Below are 22540 nucleotides of genomic sequence, written 5' to 3' on the forward strand. Positions count from 1 at the left end.
ATGCAGTAAACTATAGTTCAAGTTGACTATAATTTATGGACGACCATTGAGCCACTCCAAAGAGACCATGAGAGTGTCCACCTAATAATCAGGGCCAAATGAGGGTTATAAACCTGTGTGAGGATTATGATTTACATTTGATGGTTAGGCTAGGGTTTTCATCACGAACTGACATAAGCTATAATGACAAAACTCTATTTATCTAAATGGATGGGTGAATTTTGCGCCAAAATTCGAGATCTGTTATCTTATACCTGATTGGTTCGCTCATTAATTATAATCTCGCCAATAGCGGTAAATTTTTATCAGAATGAGGTTTGTGGAGATTGTAGTAATTTTAATAGTTGAATTCATAAGTCGATGTAAACTACCATCCAAGGCTTTCAGGTTTACCATGACGATCTAGCTTACATTGACTCATTAATTCAACTATTAAGACGATAAATTCATCAGAATTTGGGTTAGTATCTTATAGTGCCTATTTCAACCTCAGTTAGTATGGGGTATATTGTAAAACCTGAAATTTCAGGTCTCAGTAGTTAGAGTATTCATGGAAATATCATACAGAAGGGAGTACCAGTTCCTTCAAGATTACAAGTACACTTTGCTGAAGAGTGCCAAGTAGTACGAAACCCAGGTCCAGGTTTTCTTGTTGACTACCTCAAAACCACCATCTAATCTCAACATATTGCATGTAATGTCGAGTCACCTAAACTTGTGGCCACATTGCAACTTGGTCAATAGCATTCGATCTGCACTAAGCAGGACTTGACATACATAACATTGATCACCATCCACTGACCAATCAATTATGATTACAGAAGGGTTTTGTGATTGGAAGAAAATACCTGAAAACGATGACTAGTGGGATGTTTCTATTTTGAAATTTTTCGACATACAATACCGCTAATAGTTCCGTTAAACTCAACTTGTTTATGTTTCACCAGAAACCCAAATAGCACGTAAGCGATTATGTCTATCAATTTACATGTGTGTGCCGAAACACTTAAATAGGAGGAAGCAATCGTAATCTGCAAGTAAGAGAGGTAGAGCATATACCAAAATGACGTCAGAAACAAATGAATTCCAATGGTCAAATAAGATCACAGGATAGATAGACATCTTCATCCAATATGAAACATTTCTTTGAAACTGGTCATAAGGTTGATATCAAGTCAGCATTTGTAAAAAAGCCTTCAAGGGTGTATTCCCCCTTCCAGCCAAACAAGTTGGTGAAGCCTAGTAAGCCCTTCTGGTAAGAAACAGGCCACATATAAGTACGATACAACTACAAGGGTTAGAATAGCTGTTTTTGCAATCGGTTGGATTTTGCCCTGTAGGGAGCAACTCCGTATATTCCATACAGCACTTTTGTGAATTTTTTTGTCATTTTTCGATTCAGAAGTAATTGTGCTGTGATTATTTGTGGGTGTAGGTCCAGCGGGTGATTAATCTGATCTTTACCACCCGGGTTACCGTTCACGATAGTTCATGGGACTGAGTCCCACTGTCCAGGAGGCACGATGAAAACGTGTGAGTCGAGTTTTGCCTCCCTCAAGGGCGTATACTAAGGTTTCTTGAAGCCTTGGCTATATGGAAACTGAAACCTCTGTTATGTGTTCCAAAAAGCAATTTGTTCTTACCCTCAACCTACCCTGGTATTACTGATTTATACTTCTTGAATAACATCTCCAAACCCTAATGTTTCCGATTACTGCTTATACTTTTATTACCTCTATCACTATGGGATTTGAATCGACAATTGTATCGCCGTGTTAATGTGATAGACGTTATTACAGAAATATATAAGTTAAAGTAGATACAAACGAAAGTAAGATCACCACCACATGGGCTAGTTCATTACGTATGATTAACTGATATGCGTTGGTTGTCTTTGACCTTGACATAGATCGACGATCTATTCGATATTCAATAACCCAACTGCCAGATGATTTGACTAGGGCTCAGTAACAATTCACTGGCCTTACAGACTAATTGTTTTAAATTATCGAATGACCTTGAAAATCGATTATGGTTACCATGGTAACAACAATATCTGTCTAGGTCAAAACAAACAATTGATCTTTTTGTTTTATTCATTCATTTCTTATTTTTACTCACATTGAAGAAGTTGAATAGTGGAAGATTTTCTTTTTTTTTTCTTGGAACTTATTATTGAACTTCTTGAATAATTTCATAAAATAAAAATAGAGTATAATTTCTTATGGCAAGTAAAAAGTCTCCAAGTAATCTATCTAATCGTAAAACAAAAGAGTAAGTTTCATTGAATGTTTTATATGAGTGAATATTTAATTATTTCAATGGTTGAAATCATGAGTCAATAGAAGATAGGCCACCATGGAAAACCTGGAAACAGTGAATGGCCGTTTCGTCCTGGTATGAGACTCTTCAGTAGTGCGTATCCACGATTGTGCCCCCTCCACGAGATTCGAACCTAGGACCTATCAGTTTGTTGTGAGATAGTAACTCACTGAAGACAATGGTGAATGTGTCGTTCAATTTCGTGAGTTAGCTGAAGTTAAAAATTAATACCATTGAATGCCTGCCACCTCAGTGGTCTAGTGGTTAAGTGTTCGCGCGCGAGACCAATAGGTTTGGGTTGGAATCTTGCGAGGCGGGATTGTGGATGCACACTGCTGAGGAGTCCCACAATTGGATGAAATGGCCGTTCAGTGCTTTCAGGTTTTCGATGATGGTTTAGCTTCGATTGATTCATGATTTCAAGTATTGAAATTACTAGAATCTCCACAATACCCCTTCTGAGAACATTTAATTATTGATTATTGATTGTTAAGTAAATCATTTAATGAATTAGTTATCCTTAATTTATTAAATCAATAATCTATATTATTTACTATTGAAGAATTATATTGTAAATCACCAACGTTGATGATCTATGTCGAATGATTGGACGTGTACTGGAGTTAGATGAGAATGATGTGATGAACCAGCTAACATCGGAGTCACACCTCACGGCCAGCATCTTACGTTGATTACACCTTCGTCGTATCAAGGTACTATAGAAGCTTAGAAGATTGTACAACACAAAGGACCTTATTACAGAAACATATTAGTTAAAGTAGATAAAAGTGAAAGTAAGACCACTGCCGCATGGAATAGTCCATAGCGTACGACCAACTGATGAGCGTTGATTGTTATTGATCAACGCGAGGATCGATGATTTGTTTGATATTCAGTGACTTAACTGCCGGATGATTTGACTAGAGCTCAGTGATATTTCACTGGTTCCACAATATAAAGTTAGAGATGATTATGCTATCCAGGAAGAGACAGAAGTAACTTAATTTCCAAATTCATGAGTTAATTGAGGCTAGACCATTATGAAAAACTTGGAAATACTGGATAACCGTTTTGTTCTAGAATAGGACTCGTCATCATTGCGCACCAACGATCCCACACATTGGACTCGAACCCAGGACCTATCAGTGTCGCGCGCGAGCGCTTAATCACTAGATGACTGAGCTGGCATCCAATGGTGATAATGTCTAACTTTAGCCAATCGTGGATGCACACTGCTGGGAAGTTCTATGCTGTGATGAAACGGCGGTTCAGTCCTTCCAGATTCCCCATGGTGGTCTAGCTTTAATTGAAGCATTAAATCACTATAATATCTACAAATTTTTGTTTACCTAATTATTTAAACACATAAGCATTGGTGCATGGAGGTATCAAACAGATATGCGCCAGATAAATCGTTCGATTTCCTTGAGGGCTGGGATACTGTCCGGGTACCCAGACCGAAAAAGGTGGTTTACTTATGGCGCCATACTCGGAGACTTCGACCTTAAGGTCTGATCAACAAGACAGTGCAGAAAACTAAGGAGATACAGTTTCATGATAACCGGTGACCAATAATTGGTTCATACACCATTTGTTCATTCAGGATCCTGGAGCTCATGTACACCATTGATTTGGAATCAAGGTTTACCGATTCCCCAAGGTGTATCCTCCGTGTCCACCAACTCGGTTAAAGCGACGGACATTCTCTTTTTTTTCCTCTCAATTTCATAAAGAAAGTTAATGCCACGAGAAGTCAGTGAGTAGGACTTTCCTGACAGTGATTGTATACTCACAGCCATTTGAGAGCATTTCAAGAGGAATAGTTAACTATCCCCAATATCGACCGTATCATAGCATTTGGGAACTACATATTTTTCTACGAATATTGACTAATTACCAACTTTACATTTGACATAATTAAAACCCACTAATCATAAATGTTCATTAGAATTTCCTAAATATATCTCTATATTAGTTAACAATAAGAAACAGGATTATAAAACAAAATGTAATACTTTTATTCATATTTTTTTTTATCACTGACAAGTGGACTGAGCCATTTTGGTAGGTGTAGACTACCTGGTTAGGGACCGCGAGATGATAGCAATCGATGGTTAGAGACCTTGAATGACATGGCTCAAAATCGTTTGCAATGGCACAGGTGCATCCACTCTTTGAGTTCTCCCGAATTTTAATCTCCTGAATCCTCCTTGTCTCTCTTTTTCTCTTTCCAAACTTATTATTATAATCCTTGAATAATATCTTCAAACCCTAATTTTTCCGATTACTGTCTATACTTTTACTACCTCTACCACTATGGGATTTGAATCGACAACTGCATCCCTGTGCTAATGTGGTGTGGCATCTCGAACTGATGTATGTACATACGAATTTCTACGTTGTTACTGACTGACTGCCATGCGGCTCAGTGGTCTAGTGGTTAAGCACTCGCACATGCCAAACTCATAGGTCCTCAGTTTGAATCTCACAAGGTGAGATTATAGATATGAACTGTTGAGGGGTCTCATAATAGGACGAAACGTCCATCCATTACTTCTAGGTTTTCCATAATCTTAACCATTGAAATTCTTATTCTAACAATACATTTATTGTTTTCTTTTATTACTTATTCATATTTAGAATTACTTTAACTAATCCATCATCATCTACACCAAGAGATACAACTATACCATTATGGCCTGAATGGAATGATCAAGATGTGAATAATGAAAAATGGGATTCATCACAGAAAACTAAAGAAAAGAGTAAATTATCAGCTGTATGTTATTGAAATTCTTTTTTTTCTTCTTCTTGAAGTACTTTTAATTGATTTTATTTAGCAATCATCATCATCATCATCTACATATTTTATTGATCCAGAATCACAAGTTTTATATCCATCATCAATGATACCATTTAGTATGAAAAGACCAAATGAATTTATTACAGAAAAGGTAAATCTAATTTATTGATCATTATCAGATGAGTTTTGTGGATATTATAGTAATTTCAATGGTTAAGATCATGAGTCAATTGAAACTAGACTACCATGGAAAACCTGGAAGCACTGGACGGCTGTTTCGTCCTATTATGGGACTCGTTAGCAGTGTGCAGGTCGTAGGGAGTGAGATCGTGGATGGGCATTGCTGGGTAGTCCCACAATGGGACGAAATGGCCGTCCAGGGCTTTCAGGTTTTCCATGGTGGTCTAGCTTCAACTGACTCATGATCTTAACCATTGAAATTGGTTGATTATTAGTGATAAATTTTATATGGAAAAAAACTAGATGCCATCTTTATGGGTACTAGTTAAGGATGACTAAACAATTGATGAAATGATGAAACTTAATCAGTTGAGATCACTGGGACATGTGTTACGTATGCCAGACCATCGATTGCTCCGACATGTGATGTTTTATGATGTAGAAGTAATTTGGAAGAAAACTAGGGGCGGCCAGACCAAAACATGGTACAAGTTCATGAAGTCACTGACAAGTGGACTCAGACATGTTGGCAGGTGTAGACTAACTGATGGTTAGAGATCTTTAATGACGTGGCTCAAAATCGTTTGCGATGATGCAGGTGCATCCACCCTTTGTGTTCTCCCAAATTCTGATCTTCTGGATTATTCATGTCCCTTTTTTTTCTCTTTCCAAATTTATTTCACTGGATTATAGTCCTTGAATGACATCTTCAAACCCTAATCTTTTTGATTACTTCTTATACTTGTACTACCTCTACCAGTATGGGATTTGAATGGATAGTTGTATGTGTGTTAATGTGATATGGTAACTGGAACTGATGTACGTACGTACTAAGTTCTACGTTGTTGCTGACTGACTGACTGACTAGTTGAACAGACTGTATATATTCCAAGTTCAATTCTGTATTGAATTATGTGGAATCTTTCATGTATCTGTGAAGCATCATCGATCAACAAGTCAAGGATTGACAAACCAAGAACAGCATTTCCACAGCTGAACAACATATGGAACTCAAAACAACTTTCAACCGATATCAAAGTCAAAATCTTCAATAAGAAAATCAAGACAGTTCTACTGTATGGAGCTGAAACTTGCAGATCTATCATAACTAGCATCCAAATAGTTCATTCATTCATAAACAGTTGTCTATGCAAGATACTAAATGTCTGTTGACGGAATACTATCATTAACAACCTGCTTTGTGAGAGGACAAACTAACTTCCATCTGAAGAGGAAATTAGGAAAAGACGTTGGAAGTTGATAGGAAATACATTGTAGGAATCACCAAACTGCATCACGAGACAAGTGCTAGCTTGGAGTTCTGAAAAGAAGTGGAAAAGAGGAAGGCGGAAGAACACACTACACCGGAAATCGGGAGCAGGTATGAAAATGATGAATAGCAACTTGAGAGAACTGGAAAGGATTGTCCAGTAGAGAGTTGGATGAAGCAGGCTGATGATTGACCTATGTTCCTCGACGACTGGTAACCGGAGTAATTAAGTAATTAAGTAGTTAATTAATTAATTAATTAAGTAATAATGTTCCTTCAATTTCAGATATCGTTTGCATTCTATGAATATAGTTTTTCACCATACTGTCAAGTAAAACCTGTTACTTTGAATTGTACTTATTTACTTACTTATCTAAACCTGTTATTTCTCTTGGGACTAAGGCTTCTGATCAGAGATGTTTAGCTAACTCTATTCTGGGCTTTTGTTTTACTTGTGGCCAGCTGATATTCATGATTTCTAGATTTACTACCAATTCCCTGAATCAAGTCTTTTTGATCTACCTCTTTTCCTTTTGACTTGATGATCCCCGGTTAGGGCTTGTGTTGTGATGAAATTTAATGATTCTTTTAAAATGTTTCCTATCCACCTTTAGCGTCTTTTTCTAAACGCCCCTCGACTGGAAGCTCATTTGTTCTCTGCAAAAGTAGGTTCACTTTGTACCTGGTTGTATTAAGTGTGAAGTTCAACTTAAATTAGGAATGTATCTATACAAAAGCTAGATGGTAAATAAAAGAATTAACTCCAATGTCCATCTTTAACTCAACTAGAAACATAAATGCCGACAGAAACCTTGATTACAAGTTTGATAATAGGAAAGTCAATGTATGGAATGGAAACGAACAAATCACATCATATCTGTACAAGAATTCAATTATAAGTGTTAAGGATCAATGGTAACTCAGTGTTACAGACTATTTGACGCTGTTTCTATCAACATGATCACTTCGGAAGTAACTAAATTTCACCTTTGATAATACAGCTTGCTATACAGTTATATTTTCTGTCAAGAATCAGAAAACCTACTGTTAATTCTATCGAAGCGTCGAAGTAACCCCGATTGAGATACGCGCAAAATCGAAGTTCCTAAACAACGATTTGTCTACAAAGGCGCTACAAAGGCGGTTCTTTATTAAATAATACACAAAATTTAGTTACAAACCTCAACTTGTGAGGTGTCTAGGCGTTTAAACGCGTCGTTCAAGAATGAAAATAGCAAAGGCTTCCTGTAAGAGTAACATAAAGAATGATTACAACATACGATAGTCCAAAGACAGCCGATAGCTGTGTCTAAATTTGGTAACAGTTTATGAACAACCGAAACTCGAACCAAGAGCAAACAATATGGAAACTGTTGCATTCAAACAAATGCACAAAACTGTGGACAATCGTTACAGTAATTAAATTACAGTGATTATAATGATAAATACAATTATAAGTAAAATAAACGTTAAAGATATAGGTGAACATACCAGAATGTTACAGTACAACTTGAGTTACAACATAAGTGTGAAAATTGTTGGGCATACAGCTGCCTACTGAATGTAAATAAGTAGTATAAAACAACATACAAAAGAGTAGAAAAGGAACATATAGGGACAATGTAAGACAAACTTAACACCTACTTTGTACTCGTCGTTGAATGAATTTCGCGCTAAAATTCAATATCTGTTATTTTACATTTTATTGGTTCGTCTATGAATTGTAGTCTCTCTGATTTTCATCAGTATGGGGCTGTAGAGATTGTTAAGTTTTCGTTTGAGATTATGAGTTGATTGATGTTAAACATGGAAACACTGAACGGCTGTTTCACCCTAGTACGGGACTCCTAGGCAATGCTCATCCAGTATGTCGCACGCAGTATTTGAACCCATGACCTTTGATCCCGTGCGCAAACCCTTAACCTCCAGACTACTGAGCCGGTATCCAACGGTGTTAATATCTAACTCCCATCGATTCATCATATGTTCACCAGTAACTGGCTCCAAGTAACTGGCTCCTGGATTCCTAGTGAGAAGTTGTGACTAGTGGAGTCCAATCGATGTCGATCAGAGACAGGTATCTACCTCAGCCACTCATGAATCAAGTGAAGTTAGATCTTAACATCGTCTGTTACCGGCTTAATGGTCTAGAAGTTAGGCGTTCATGAGCGAAATCGAAGGTTCTAGGTTCTAGTTCTTCTGGTGGAGGATCGTGGATGCACATTTCTGAGAAGTCTTCGGTTTTCATCAACATTTTAATTTCAATTCAATTTATCCATTCTATTTATCATTTATTCTTTATTTTTTACTATAGGCACCTGTTGTATATGATCCAGAATTCATAAATCATGTTGATTTACTCTATTATAATGAACATTTATTTAAAAATGAAGTAAGCGCCAAAATTTGTAGCCTTGAAAACAAACAAATTACTATTATGATTTTAGTTATTAAGATGGATTATATGTGATATACAAAATTTATGGTTATCATGTAGAACACCAATTCCTGAATCTATTCCTCCGACAGAGTTCAATGAATCAAATATGATGATGAATTTAACTCATTCAACCAACTATAATTATGAATGGAAACCATGGGAACATATTTATGCCATGACAAAAATTACTAAAGATAATAATAATAATACACCACAATATAATCCTTATGGAAAATACATTGTCAAGCTGTATTGGATGGTATGTTGAATAATAGGCTTTTTTTTTTGTATTCTGGTTTAATAATAATGCATTTAATGTTTAATAGTACATATACTTACTTACTTACGCCTGTTACTCCTCGTGAAGGAGCATAAGTCGCTCACCAACATTCTCCATCCAACCCTGTCCTGGACAATCCTTTCCAGATACTCCCTATTCCTATTGATCTTTTTCATATCTGCTTCTATTTCCCGACGTAATGTGTTCTTTGGCCTTCCGCTTTTTCACTTCCCTTCAGAATTCCAAGTTAAGGTTTGCTTCGTGATACAGTTCGATGATTTGTGTGATGTATGTCCTATTCATTTCCATCGTCTTTTCCTAATTTCTTCTTCAGCTGGAAGCTGGTTTGTTCTCTCCCACAAAAGGCTATTGCTGATGGTATCCGGTCAATGGATGTTGAGTATCTTGCGTAGACAGCTATTTATAAATACATGTACATGTTTGATGATGGTTTTAGTAGTTCTCCATGTTTCAGCTCCGTATAATAGAACCGATTGTGTTGACGTTCGTATTGAAGATTGTGACTTCGATATTGGTTGATAGTTGTTTTGAGTTCCATACGTTGTTCAATTGTAGGAATGCTGTCGTTGCTTTGCCAATCCTCGCCTTTACGTCTGCATCTGATGCTTTCCAGTTATGTGAAGTATTCTACATCTTCCAGAGTTTCACCATCAAGAATGATTGGATTGGTGTCCTTCGTTTTGAATTTGAGGATCTTGGTTTTGTCCTTGTGTATGCTGAGTTCTAGTGATGCAGAGAATGCTGCTACACTGGCTGTCTTTATCCGCATTTGTTCGTGTGTATGCCATAGGAGGGCTACATATACACTGATAGATTAGAAATAGTAACGATGATGGATTGAGAACAATGTATAGTATTTGATGTAAATCAAATGCTTTGGTACTGTCGAGGGTGGGGAGAGTTTGGTATCCCTTTCGAAATGCTCTCACATGGTCAATGCATATATAGCCACCACCAGGGTAATCCTACTCATTACCTTCTTGAGACAGGGGTGTTGTTTGTGAAACTGAGAGGACGAAAGTGGAATATCCGGAGCTTTAATTGGGCTGGTGGACACAGAAGATCTACATAGGGTAGTTGGAAAACCACGATTCCAAACCACTGGTGTACATGAGCTTCAGGAACCTGAAGGAACAAATGGCGTATGAACCAATTATTGGTCACCAGCAATTATGAAACTGCATCTCCTTAGGTTGCTCCACTGCCTTGGGGACCAGACCTTAAGATCGAAGTCTCCGAGTGTCTCCCTTTAAGTAAACCACCTTTTTCTGTCTGGGTACCCGGAAAGTATCCCAGCCCTCACACACATCAGTTGATAATAATAATAATCGTCAAGTTCTATAGCTTACCATCGTTGGTACATATTTCTACTTGTACCTCAGAAGTACATAAACCTTGTGAAGGCTCTTTACTCGAACACTACTAGTCGAGTCAGGACTTATGGCGAACTGTCATCTACTTTTGCAACCTCAAGTGGTGTCCGTCAAGGCTGTCCACTTTCTCCATTTTTGTTTAACTTCATCATAGACCTATTGATGGAAATAACACTCTCGTCGACTGAATTCTCGGGTATTGATCTCGTTCCAGGAGGTCCACTTATCGACTTAGAATACGCAGATGACATAGTCCTGTTTGGTGAAGACGCTGACAAAATGCAGAGTCTTCTGGTAGCACTAAGCAACAATGCCAGAATGTTTGGGATGCGCTTCTCTCCCTCTAAATGCAAGTTGTTGCTTCAGGACTGGTCTGCGTCAACACCTGAACTAAGGATAGGGAGTGAAGTAGTCGAACGCGTTGACAACTTCACTTATCTTGGAAGTGTGATCAGCCCTAATGGGTTGGTATCGGACGAAATCTCAGCACGGATTCGAAAAGCTCGTTTGGCTTTTGCCAACTTACGTCACCTTTGGCGAAGGCGAGATATCCGTCTATCAATAAAAGGACGAGTATACTGCACGGCAGTTCGTTCTGTTTTAATTTACGGCAGCGAAACATGGCCCTTAAGAGTAGAAGAAACCCGTAAGCTACTAACATTTGACCACAGATGCCTTAGAAATATTGCTGGCATCTGCTGGGATCACCGGGTAAGTAATAGCGAGGTTAGACGCAGGGTATTAGGGAATGATGGTAAATCAGTTGATGAGGTTATGAATCTTCATCGACTGAGATGGTTGGGCCACGTATTAGGTATGCCTGAACACCGATTACCACGACGTGCAATGCTAACCGGTGTAGGGGATGGTTGGAAGAAAGTTAGGGGTGGCCAAACCAAAACGTGGCATCAGTGCCTGAAGTCACTAACTTCTAGTCTGAGCCATGTTGGTAGATGCAGACTACTTGGTTGGGGTCCGCGTGACTTTCGTAACCAATGGTTGGGGACTCTTGGTGACATGGCTCAGAATCGATCACAATGGCGTCGGTGCATACACTCCCTGTCTTCCCTTAAACTAAGAGATTAAAATCACTTCATTCTTTCTGTCTACGAACTAATTCTTTCTTCCTATACTATATCCTTATTGCAACCTTTGACCTAACCACTCCTATGAATCCGCTGTTCATCTTGCTATGCTAATGAGGTATGGCAACCTGGACCGATGCACATATGTGCCTGGTCCTACGTTGTAGCTGACTGACTGACTGACTGACTTGTACTAAACCGTAAAAGATGAAATAATTATAATGTGATGAGCTTTTAGATTCAATTCCTCTTTTGTATATATTAAAGTGAAGCAGTTACAGATGACAAATTGCTATATCTGACTGGAATTAATATTAACTCTATATTTTGGGGTTCATCGGCAACTTCTAGAATATTTTGTTTGGTCATATTGTGGTATATGCTACTGATATCGGTAGATATAAGTAGTATGTATCATCAATCGAAAATGAAATGGCTGGTGGCAGAAGGTTAAGGAGATTAAAGAAAAGAGAACGCGAGTAAAGAGTGATTGGTTTGGAAATGAAAGAAAAATGAAGTCTAAGACAAATAATGGACATTTTACAAATGAATTATTCACTGTAGAGTTCTAAGATTTTACTAAGAGATTTTGTAAATTTGTATTCAAAAGTAGTGAACAAGAACACAAGTGGGGACAATCGGATGTATTTGAACACAAAGATATAGAATCACTTAGCAAAATCTGAGAACTATACAGTGAATAGCTTATTTGCGAAATGTCAATTGTCTCAGACTTGATTCTTACTTCGTTTCCACACCAGTCATTCTCTGTTCACGTTCTGTTCCTTTCGATCTTCTTAACCTTCTACCTCCAGGCATTGCACTTTCTATTAATGACACATACTAGTTATATCAGAAGCGGTTTTTGTAGATAATATAGCAATTGTAAGAGCTGAGATTATAAGTCGATTGAAGATAGACCATCATGGAAAACCTGGAAGCACTGGACAGCCTTTTCGTCCTATTGTATGACTCCTCAACAGTGCGCATCTACGATCCCACCTCACGAGCCAACAGTTAAGCTCTAGACCACTGAGCCGGTCGGCATTCAAAGATGTTAATGTCTCATTTCAACTAATCTACGAAATTGAGTGATATATCGACCATTATCATCAATGAGTTACTAACTCACAACAGACTCGATTAAACTTCACTGGTCATTACTTCTCATTGGAACTTCAGGAAATACGTTTTGAAACTAGGTTTTCAATATTAATTACTTACTTAAGGTTGTTACTCCTATTGGAGCATAGGCCACCGACCAGCATTCTTCGACCCACTCTGTCCTGGGCCTTCTTTTCTAGTTTCATCCATTTCTTGTTCATTTTTCTCATGTCTATCTCCATTTCCCGGCGTAATGTGTTCTTTGGTCTTCCTCTTTTTCTTTGGCCTTGAGGATTCCATGTGAGAGCTTGTCTTGTGACGCACGAACTTGGGTGCTTTCCTTAATGTGTGTCCTATCCATTTCCAGCGCTTCTTCCTAATTTCTTCCTCCACTCGGACCTAGTTTGTTCTTTCCCACAGTTGGTTGTTGCTAATAATGTCCAGCCAACGGATCCGATGTATTTTGCATAGACAACTGTTAATAAACAGCTGTGTCTTCTGAATGTTGGCTTTCGTAGTTCTCCATGTTTCTGCCCCATACAGTAGAACTCCACCTGAAGTACCTCCGGGGGCTACTGCCTGTCCCAAGCCCGAATAAATGAGGAGGATTGGGCATGGGGTTAGCGACCCCATCCTATAGAAAACTAACTCGTTAAAAAACGCAAACCAGAAAAAAAATTATTAAGTTTTCAATAGTGGTCCATTAAAACTACTTATATCTATCGATATCAGTAGTATATAACATACAACTACATTCTATTATTCTATTATTATCTCTATCAATATTTTAAAATGAACTATCAAACTAATTCATTCTTTTGTTATTTCTAGGGTTGTTGGCGTAAAATCATTATTGATGATTCAATACCATTTGATGAAAATAATAAACTATTACTTCCACAAAGTAAACAATCTAATGAATTATGGCCAATGTTATTAACGAAAGCTTTATTGAAAATAGCCTCTATGGAGTAATTATTGATTAAATCAATAATCAATCATTAATCATTATTCTAGTTGTAGAAATACATGTACCAATACAGAAATAGGAGATTTCAGTACAATACAATGTTTAACTGGATGGATTAAACATACTATTGTAATCAAGTAATAGTTATATCTATATCTATATCTGACTCTAACCCCCCCGTCCCTTTTGTCTTTATAAAGGAAACATTCCATCGATCAATTATGGTATTACCTTAGTGATTATTTATTAGATTGGGAAAGATTTGATGATGATGTCATAAAACGAAATAAGAAATCTAACAAAATGGAACAAAATGAAATAATAGAAAAACTAGAATCTCATGATTTGCCAATCAATAAATCAATAATCAATAAAGAGAAATTGAAAGAAAAAAAAGGTAAAAAAATAAAAAAAAATCAATAAACTATTTCAATCTAATGATTTATAGGAATAGAAAAAAATAAAGAAATGAATAAAGAGAAAAAAGAACAAAGTAAGTAATGATTAATTAGTAAGTTATTGATAAATTATTCTTATTGATAGGATACTTCAATAGGGCAATATCAATGATCTTATCTTGTAAGAGTTGAATTTAGGATGTATTGATGTTGTAGATGAACTGTTGAAATGTTATAGACTATAGAGTCGGTGAATGTTTCATTGAATTTTATGGATTCGTTGAAGTTAAACATTAATATCGTTGAATGTCGACAGATTTAGTGGTCTGGGGGTTAAGAATTTGAGTGAAAGATCAATAGATTTGGGGTTCGAATCTTGTGAGGTGGGGTCATGTATGCATACTGTTGAGGAGTGTCATACTAGAGTGGAATGGCCGTTCAATGTTTTCAGGTTTTTGATGGTGGTCTAGCTTGGTTCTCTCGAGTTTGTAGTTCACGAGTCTTAGTTAGGCGTTTGATAATTATCGAGGCCAGTATTTTAGATACTATGTTTGTTAAACTAATCCCTCTGTGGTTGTCACAGGATGATTTTGACCCTTTCTTATATATTGGGACGATAAGTGATTGCGACCAGTCAGATGGGATAAAGTCTAATTCCCAGATCTTAGCTAAAATATTAGTCAACTTAATCGCTAAAATTGGACCACCATCCTTAAAGACCTCTGGAGCCAATCCATCTGGACCAGCTGCCCTTCCTCGTTTCAGATTAACTATAGTCTTTTGAACTTCAGCAAGAGTCGGGGGACCTACTTCAATGTTCCATTCACACTGTCTGGGAATGGAGGGTAGTTGTAGAGTAGCTGAACACCGATTACCACGACGTGCAATGCTAACCGGGGTAGGGGATGGTTGGAAGAAAGTTAGGGGCGGCCAAACCAAAACGTGGCATCAGTGCCTGAAGTCACTAACTTCTAGTCTGAGCCATGTTCGTAGATGCAGACTACTTGGTTGGGGTCCGCGTGACTTTCGTAACCAATGGTTGGAGACTCTTGGTGACATGGCTCAGAATCGATCACAATGGCGTCGGTGTATACACTCCCTGTCTTCCCTTAAACTAAGAGACTAACATAACTTCATTCTTTCTGTCTACGAACTAATTATTTCTTCTTATACTATATCCTTATTGCAACCTTTGACCTAACCACTCCTATGAATCCGCTGTTCATCTTGCTATGCTAATGAGGTATGGCAACCTGGACCGATGCACATATGTGCCTGGTCCTACGTTGTAGCTGACTGACTGACTGACTGACTCATGATTTCAAATGTTAAAATTACTATAATATCCACAAAAACCCTTTCTGATATTAATTAACATATGTTCACTAGTAACTCGCTTCAAGGGGTATTTCTTGCAGTTCTAATGAGAAGTACTGACCAGTAAAGTTTAACCAGGTTTGTTGTGAGATAGTGACTCATTGATGACAATGGTGGATGTGTCACACATTTTCGTGGATTGGTTGAAGTTAGACATTAACATCGGTGGATGTCAGCCGGTTCAATGGTCTAGAAGTTAAGCGTTCATGTGCAAGACCAGTAACTCCTGGATTCGAATTTCGCGGTGCGGTATCGTGGATGCACAGTGTTGAGGAGTCCCACACTAGAGTGGAATGGCCGTTCAATGATTTCAGGTTTTTGATGGTGGTCTTAGTATTACACAGTGATCACAACCAATAAATTGACAAGGTTCTGAATCTGATGAGGAGCATAGATTTTCTGAACATCGTACATATGTCTTGTTGATATATATAAGATTCAGAACCTTGTCAATTGAATATACTCTAACGACTGGTTTCAATCATCTGGTATCAAAAAATATTGAGCAACTCTACTGCTTTTATAAACAAGGATTGTTACCAAATCTGTCATTATCAAGTTATAGTTGAATATCGTTTGACACAGTAAGGCAATACCAAGTTATGAATGATTTTAAGATCTTTCTTATACAAAAACTGGATCTAGTGTGATTGAATAAATTGATAACTTCCCTAATGCCAAACTCATGTGAGCATAGGAGGTGGGGACAACAGGACCGTGCAACAGAGTGCTTAGATATCAAAGATAAGTAAAAGTGTAAAATCACAGAGTACATATTAAAGAACCACTGATGAGTGGGGAGTATTAGACAGCTACTTCGTCCCAGTTTGGATCTACTAATCAATACACAAATACGATTGTAAACGAGATTAAACTCAGGTTATTTTTAAGCCATTTAATGATCACGCTGCATTTAAAACACTAATTTATACTGAATTCTTGAAGTTCTGATAAGACTTTGTAATTGTCAAAGTCCTATCATATTGAAAGTGAGATAGTCATTCATTGATGACATTACAGAGTCGTTCTTCATCATAACAAATTGATCAAAATTGAAAATTGAAGATTGATAACTAATACACGCTTGACGGAAAAGCTTTGAAGAATATAAAAACCTTTACATATTTGGGCAGCATTATTGATGAACATGGTAGATCTTATACAGATGTGAAAGTGCGGATCGATAAAGCAAGAGCAGCACATTTACAATTTAAGAACATCTGGAACTCAAAACAACCATTAACCAACACCAAAGTCAGAATTTTCAATACAAATATCAAGACAGTTCTACTGTATAAGGGCGGAAGATACAAGTGTTTAATAAGAGTTGTCTACGTAAAATATTTTTGATCCGTTGGTCAGATATCATGAGCAACAACCAACTGTGAGAGAGAACAAACCAGATTCCAGTAGAGGAAGAAATCAGGAAGAAGTGCTGAAAGTGAATAGGACACCCATTGAGAAAAACACCAAACTGCGTCATAAGGCAAGCCCTCACTTAGAATCCTCAAGATTAAATGAGAAGAGGAGGATCAAAGAACAAATTACGCCGAGAAACTGAGACAGATATGAGAAAAATGAACAACAATTGGATAGAACTGGAAAGGAAGACTCAGCACAGAATGGGTTGGAGAATGCTGGTCGACGGCTTGTAGTACTCCAGTGGGAGTAGTAGACGTAAGTAAGTTACTAAACTAAACGTTTATTACAATTGACATTATTCAACTGATAAATACTGGTTTGGACTCTTTTAAAACATGAATCTAGTTGTTAATCCATCTACCAGTAATTAGGGTTTGAATATATTCTAACGTCATTAGTTTTCTCTTCGTTTTACTCATTCTCTCTCTATATATATTGTTACATTTAGTTGGGCATAATACAACAGAATTAATGAATCCTAAGATTCCTGAAACTATAATATTTGCATCGTGTAAAAATACAGGTTCATCATTGGCATCACTTGTTCCTTCAGCATCAAAGGTTAGATTAATTCTATGAAATGATTGTTAGTTTATTGAGTTTATTATTTAGTTACTAATCAGATTGTTATTTTCAAGTTGATTTAAGAATTCTAACTTGGCAACCGATGATGATCTATGTATAAGCATTACGTAAATTTCTATTCATTTTGTATTGTTAGTTATTTGATCTCATTGATTGAAGCTAGACCACCATGGAAAACCTGGAAGCACTGAACGGCCGTTCCATTCTAGTATGGGACTCCTCAGTAATGTGCATCCACGATCCCGCACCCCGTGAGATTCGAATTCAGGACATATCAGTTTCGCATCAGGCGCTGATCATTAGATAAATTTTATTGATTTCTTCAAGTGTCAATTCAAGAAAGGAAATAACATATACAGTTTAGGAATTTACATTGATATCATGAATGGATGAATATAAGATCACCATTGAAAACCTGAAAACACTGGACGACCGTTCCAATCTAGTATGGGACTAGTGAACAGTTCGCATCCACGATTCCACCTCTAGACCATTCAATGGTGTTCTTAACATTTTAATTCAGTTCATTTTAGATATTTTTGATATTAAGTATGTGTGAGGACGGTCCACGGGTGAATTCGAGGAAGCTCTAAGAAGCTCAGAAAAAATAGAAGGTATTCCATCCAATAATTTTTTGAAAGAACATTCCAGAATCATGACGTGTAGCTTCCCTATTAAAAAAGTACTAAAAACTACTGTATGCGGGTTAGATGACTAAAATGATAATTTCACTTTTAATAAAAAACTATAAATACCTGAGAGTTTTGTACTATATTTGACACTTTTTGAAATAGCGTTCCTTCTCAATCGTCTTCTATCTTCTTATTTGTGACTTGGAAGGTTCTAGCATCTAAATGCTCGAGTTGTACGCAGTATATCAAGGATCTAAGCCTTAGATTTAATAGTATGTACATTTGTATCAGAAAGGGTTTTGTGGAGATTGTAGTAATTTCAACAGTTGAGATAATGAGTCAATTGAACCTAGACCAACATGAAAAATCTGAAAGCATTGGACGTCCGTTTCGTCCTATTGTAGGACTCCTCAGCAGTGCGTATCCACGACATTTGTTTTATTGATTAATATTATTGTTTTAGGTTGTAAGTAGCTGACTGGAGCTCTCTTATGGCTTTAGGTTGTGGTCGTTTTTTACCCTGTGCTAATTGTTGTGTCCTTGACTGGAAAATTAGAGAGCAGAGTACTTACCGATCGATTACAGTGACACGTAAACACGTACGGACGGCCTAGAGTCTCGGTGGGTCCCACTTCCCTGTCTAGCCCAGTTAGTTGAGTCCAGAACACAAGTCACAGCCTCGGAGATATAAATCATTATATTTCAAACATACTCTATTTATATACTAACCAAGCATACCACATCGTACCATAAAATAGAAAACAACATTTTGTACAGTATTCAACAAGTGAACAGATATCGACCAATAGGAAATGTCCATTTAAAGTCCAAGGACACCATTGGGCTTAACATGATAATTATTGGTCTATTCCTCCGCATCCACAACAAGCTCTTTATCCAAGTGTTATACCCAGACGAGAATAAATGAGTAGTAACCGTTAGGAATTACTTATGGACTAATATTATACGAATATTCTCATTGTACGACTATATTATATGTACATTCATATTCATTTCATTAGAAGCTTCCATTTGACCTATTGGTTACTGTTATATGATTTACCACTCTTAAATTATTCCCAATCTATTAGTTACAGCATCTCACAATCACAGCCAGTTTATGAATTGATCTTGTACAAATATTATTTTCTATTTTATGGTATGATCTGGTCTGTTTAGCTTGTATGATAAACTCAGTATATTTGAAATATATGAATCGTACCGTGGAGGCTGAGATAGGCGTTCTGAACTCGAAAAGGTAGAGCTAAGTAGGTAGAAAGACCAACCGAAACTCTAGACTACTTGTACTGGTGTATGCATCATTAGTTTGATTATATAAATCAGTGTATCTCATTTGGTAATCGTATTTCTCGATAATCTTATAGTCTAAGGATGTAACAAAGACTATAAACGGGAAAAGTTGTATGAAATATTAATTAAATTATCTGATAATGGTCAGTCAGTCAGTTAGTCAGTCAGTTACAGCGTAGGATCAGGCACGTACATACATCGGTTCAAGTTGCCACACCTCGTTAGCACAACAAGATGAACACCGGATTCATAGAAGTAGTTAACTCAATGGTGTAATATATAAAGCAAAGATTTTGATGGAGTTTTGTTCTCTGAGCTGGATGGTTTGGTCGTGGATCACCCTACCGTACATACAAGGAATATCAGAAACTGCAACGAGACTGCTGAAAACCTTCGGGATAGGTGTGGCACACAAACCAACAAAATCACTACAATCAATCTTATGCAAACCAAAAGATGAAATAACAAAGGAGAACAAATCAAACATTATCTACAAAATAAATTGTACCAACTGCGACAAACACTACATCGGACAAAGCGGACGCCCCCTCCACCTACGCCTACATGAACATCAATTAGCAGTCAAACGCCATGATATCTCTTCACTTATTTCAATACACGTGGACAACTGCGGACACTCATTCGATTGGAAAAATGTGGAAATCTTAGACAGAGGAAACTCCAAAAACACCAGAGAATTTTTAGAAGCTTCGCACTCAGGTCAATCAGCAATCAACAAACATATTGAAATCAATCCAATTTATCAACCAATCAGGAAAATCATGCATAAATATAAGAACAAAAATCAAAACAATGGGAGACACAACCAAAACAAAGAAGTGAACAATGATAAATTTAAGGTCAACAAGAACCAATCAACATCGAGGTGCACAGAACAAGCTGTGAAACACATATGGAGAAATTCGAACACTTCACTTCTATCTGAAGTTTGTGCTGATGATGTCGTTCAGAAGAACGATGAAAGCTCCACGACCAAACCATCCAGCTCAGAGAACAAAACTCCATCAAAATCATCCACCTGAGCTACAAATCTTCCTCATCATCTCAAAAGCAAAGATTGCATATAAGGATATAGTACAAGAAGAAAGAAGATAATATGAACTGTAAAGTATAGGTTATTACTTATATATGTTTTTTTACAAGTAATCAATAATACATTTTATATAAAATTTCTTAATATTTAAGGAGGAGATTACAATGAAACTTAAACAATATGGATTCACTTATACAGATTCATATCCGATTCGTATAGCTAAACGTCGTACTATACCACTTATTCCTCCATCACCTATACAATCTACACCTCAATGGAAGTTGATCAGACCAAGACCATCTGATTTTCCATTTGATTTATCTAACAATAATAATTTACAATGTAATAAAGAGAAAGAACCTATACGTTCATTACTTCTATGGACACCTGTACAAGAGCATATATTTTATGAACCAGAGAAAGTTATGTATGTTATAAGTATTTATATTAGATTTTGTTGTAATGTTTTGTATTAACTGTAACTATCAATCAAATAGAGATGGATACACGTGTTTCATCCGATTCGAACTCTCATCAACTGTATGTACCTACATCCCAGAGTTGATATTCACTCCAAGAATCGAATTGAATACTGTTCACTTCAAATACCATCACATTATCCACTTAGCTACTCAATCTAAATAGTCACTGGCTTGTGCAACCAATACTAATGAATTATCATTTACATAGATTTGATAAGCTAAATTTTTAATTTTAGATTATTAACCAATTAAAGTCGATAAAGTATTGAAATGAATAAATGGATAGATTGAATTATTTTGTTTAAAGGATTATTTCTCAAATCCAAATCGTATTATTAAGTCATTAACTGATCAAATCAGCATTAAAACAACCTAGTGCTTTTATTATAATATACTGAAACCAAATGATGTCAGTCAGAACAACATAGAACTTCGTACGTACGTATGTAGATCAGTTCAAGTTGCCATACCACATTAGCACAAAAATGTAGTTATCAATTCAATTACCGCAGTGGTAGAGGTGGTAAGAGTATAAGTAGTAATTGGCAAGATTAAGGTTTGAAGATGTTATTCAAGGAGTATAATCTAGTGAAATAAATTTCGAAGGAGAAAAGAAGGGACACAAAGAATTCAGGAGATTAGAATTTGGGAGAACACAAAGAGTGGATGAACCTACGCCATTGCAAACGATTTTGAGCCATGTCATTCAACATCTCTAACCATCTGTTGTTATCATCTCGCGGATCCCAATCAGGTTGTCTATACCTACCAACATGGCTAAGTCCAGGGATTGAACTTCTACCAGGAGATTCACTTAGAATATGCCAATGACATAGTTCTATTTGGTGAAGACGCTGACAAAATACAGTCTTCTGATCACTATAAGCAACAATGCTAGCATGTTCGGGATGCGATTTTCCCCCCTCGAAATGCAAAATGATAGGGAGAGAGGTAGTCGAGCGTGTCGACCACTTCACTTATATTGGGAGTCTCATCAGCCCTTGTGGTCTGGTGTGACGAAATCTCAGCACGGATACAGAAGGCTCGACTAGCTTTTGCCAACTTGCGTCATTTGTGGCGTAGGCGAGATATCCGTCTACCAAACAAATGTAGGGTTTACTGAGCAGCAGTTCGTTCTGTCCTACTTTATGGCTGTGAAACATGGCCGGTAAGAGTAGAGGATATTCGTAGCTTACTAGTATTCGATCACAAGTGTCATTGAAGCATTGTTCGTATATCATGGGACCATCGAGTAAGTAATGCAGTTGTTAGGAAACGAGTACTGGGTAAGGATGACAAATCAATTGATGAAGTAGTGAAACTTCATCAGTTGAGATGACTTGAACATGTGTTACGTATGGTCAACTACCGACTGCCCCGACGTGTGGTGTTTTATGGTGTAAGAGTAGGTTGTGTTAGGACTGCAATTAA

The 22540-nt window shown here is 37.0% G+C and overlaps 1 protein-coding gene across 1 annotated transcript in view; it reads left to right on the top strand.

Moving 5' to 3' along the window:
- Positions 1–2103: 2103 nt before the first annotated feature.
- MS3_00010273 (uncharacterized protein) overlaps positions 2104–22540 on the top strand; it is a gene marked incomplete at its 3' end in the record, with an annotated part of 64417 nt that continues 43980 nt past the window's right edge. The window contains exons 1-11 of the mRNA XM_051218637.1: positions 2104–2274; positions 4963–5101; positions 5163–5276; positions 8890–8967; positions 9023–9274; positions 13710–13849; positions 13896–13985; positions 14049–14245; positions 14297–14341; positions 17494–17606; positions 20780–21054. Coding sequence (XP_051070143.1) covers positions 2225–2274; positions 4963–5101; positions 5163–5276; positions 8890–8967; positions 9023–9274; positions 13710–13849; positions 13896–13985; positions 14049–14245; positions 14297–14341; positions 17494–17606; positions 20780–21054 — 1493 coding nt within the window. The 5' untranslated portion in view covers positions 2104–2224. The remainder of the gene's footprint in view (positions 2275–4962; positions 5102–5162; positions 5277–8889; positions 8968–9022; positions 9275–13709; positions 13850–13895; positions 13986–14048; positions 14246–14296; positions 14342–17493; positions 17607–20779; positions 21055–22540) is intronic.

This window comes from Schistosoma haematobium, chromosome ZW (assembly GCF_000699445.3).
Source record: "Schistosoma haematobium chromosome ZW, whole genome shotgun sequence".
Lineage (NCBI taxonomy): Eukaryota > Metazoa > Platyhelminthes > Trematoda > Strigeidida > Schistosomatidae > Schistosoma > Schistosoma haematobium.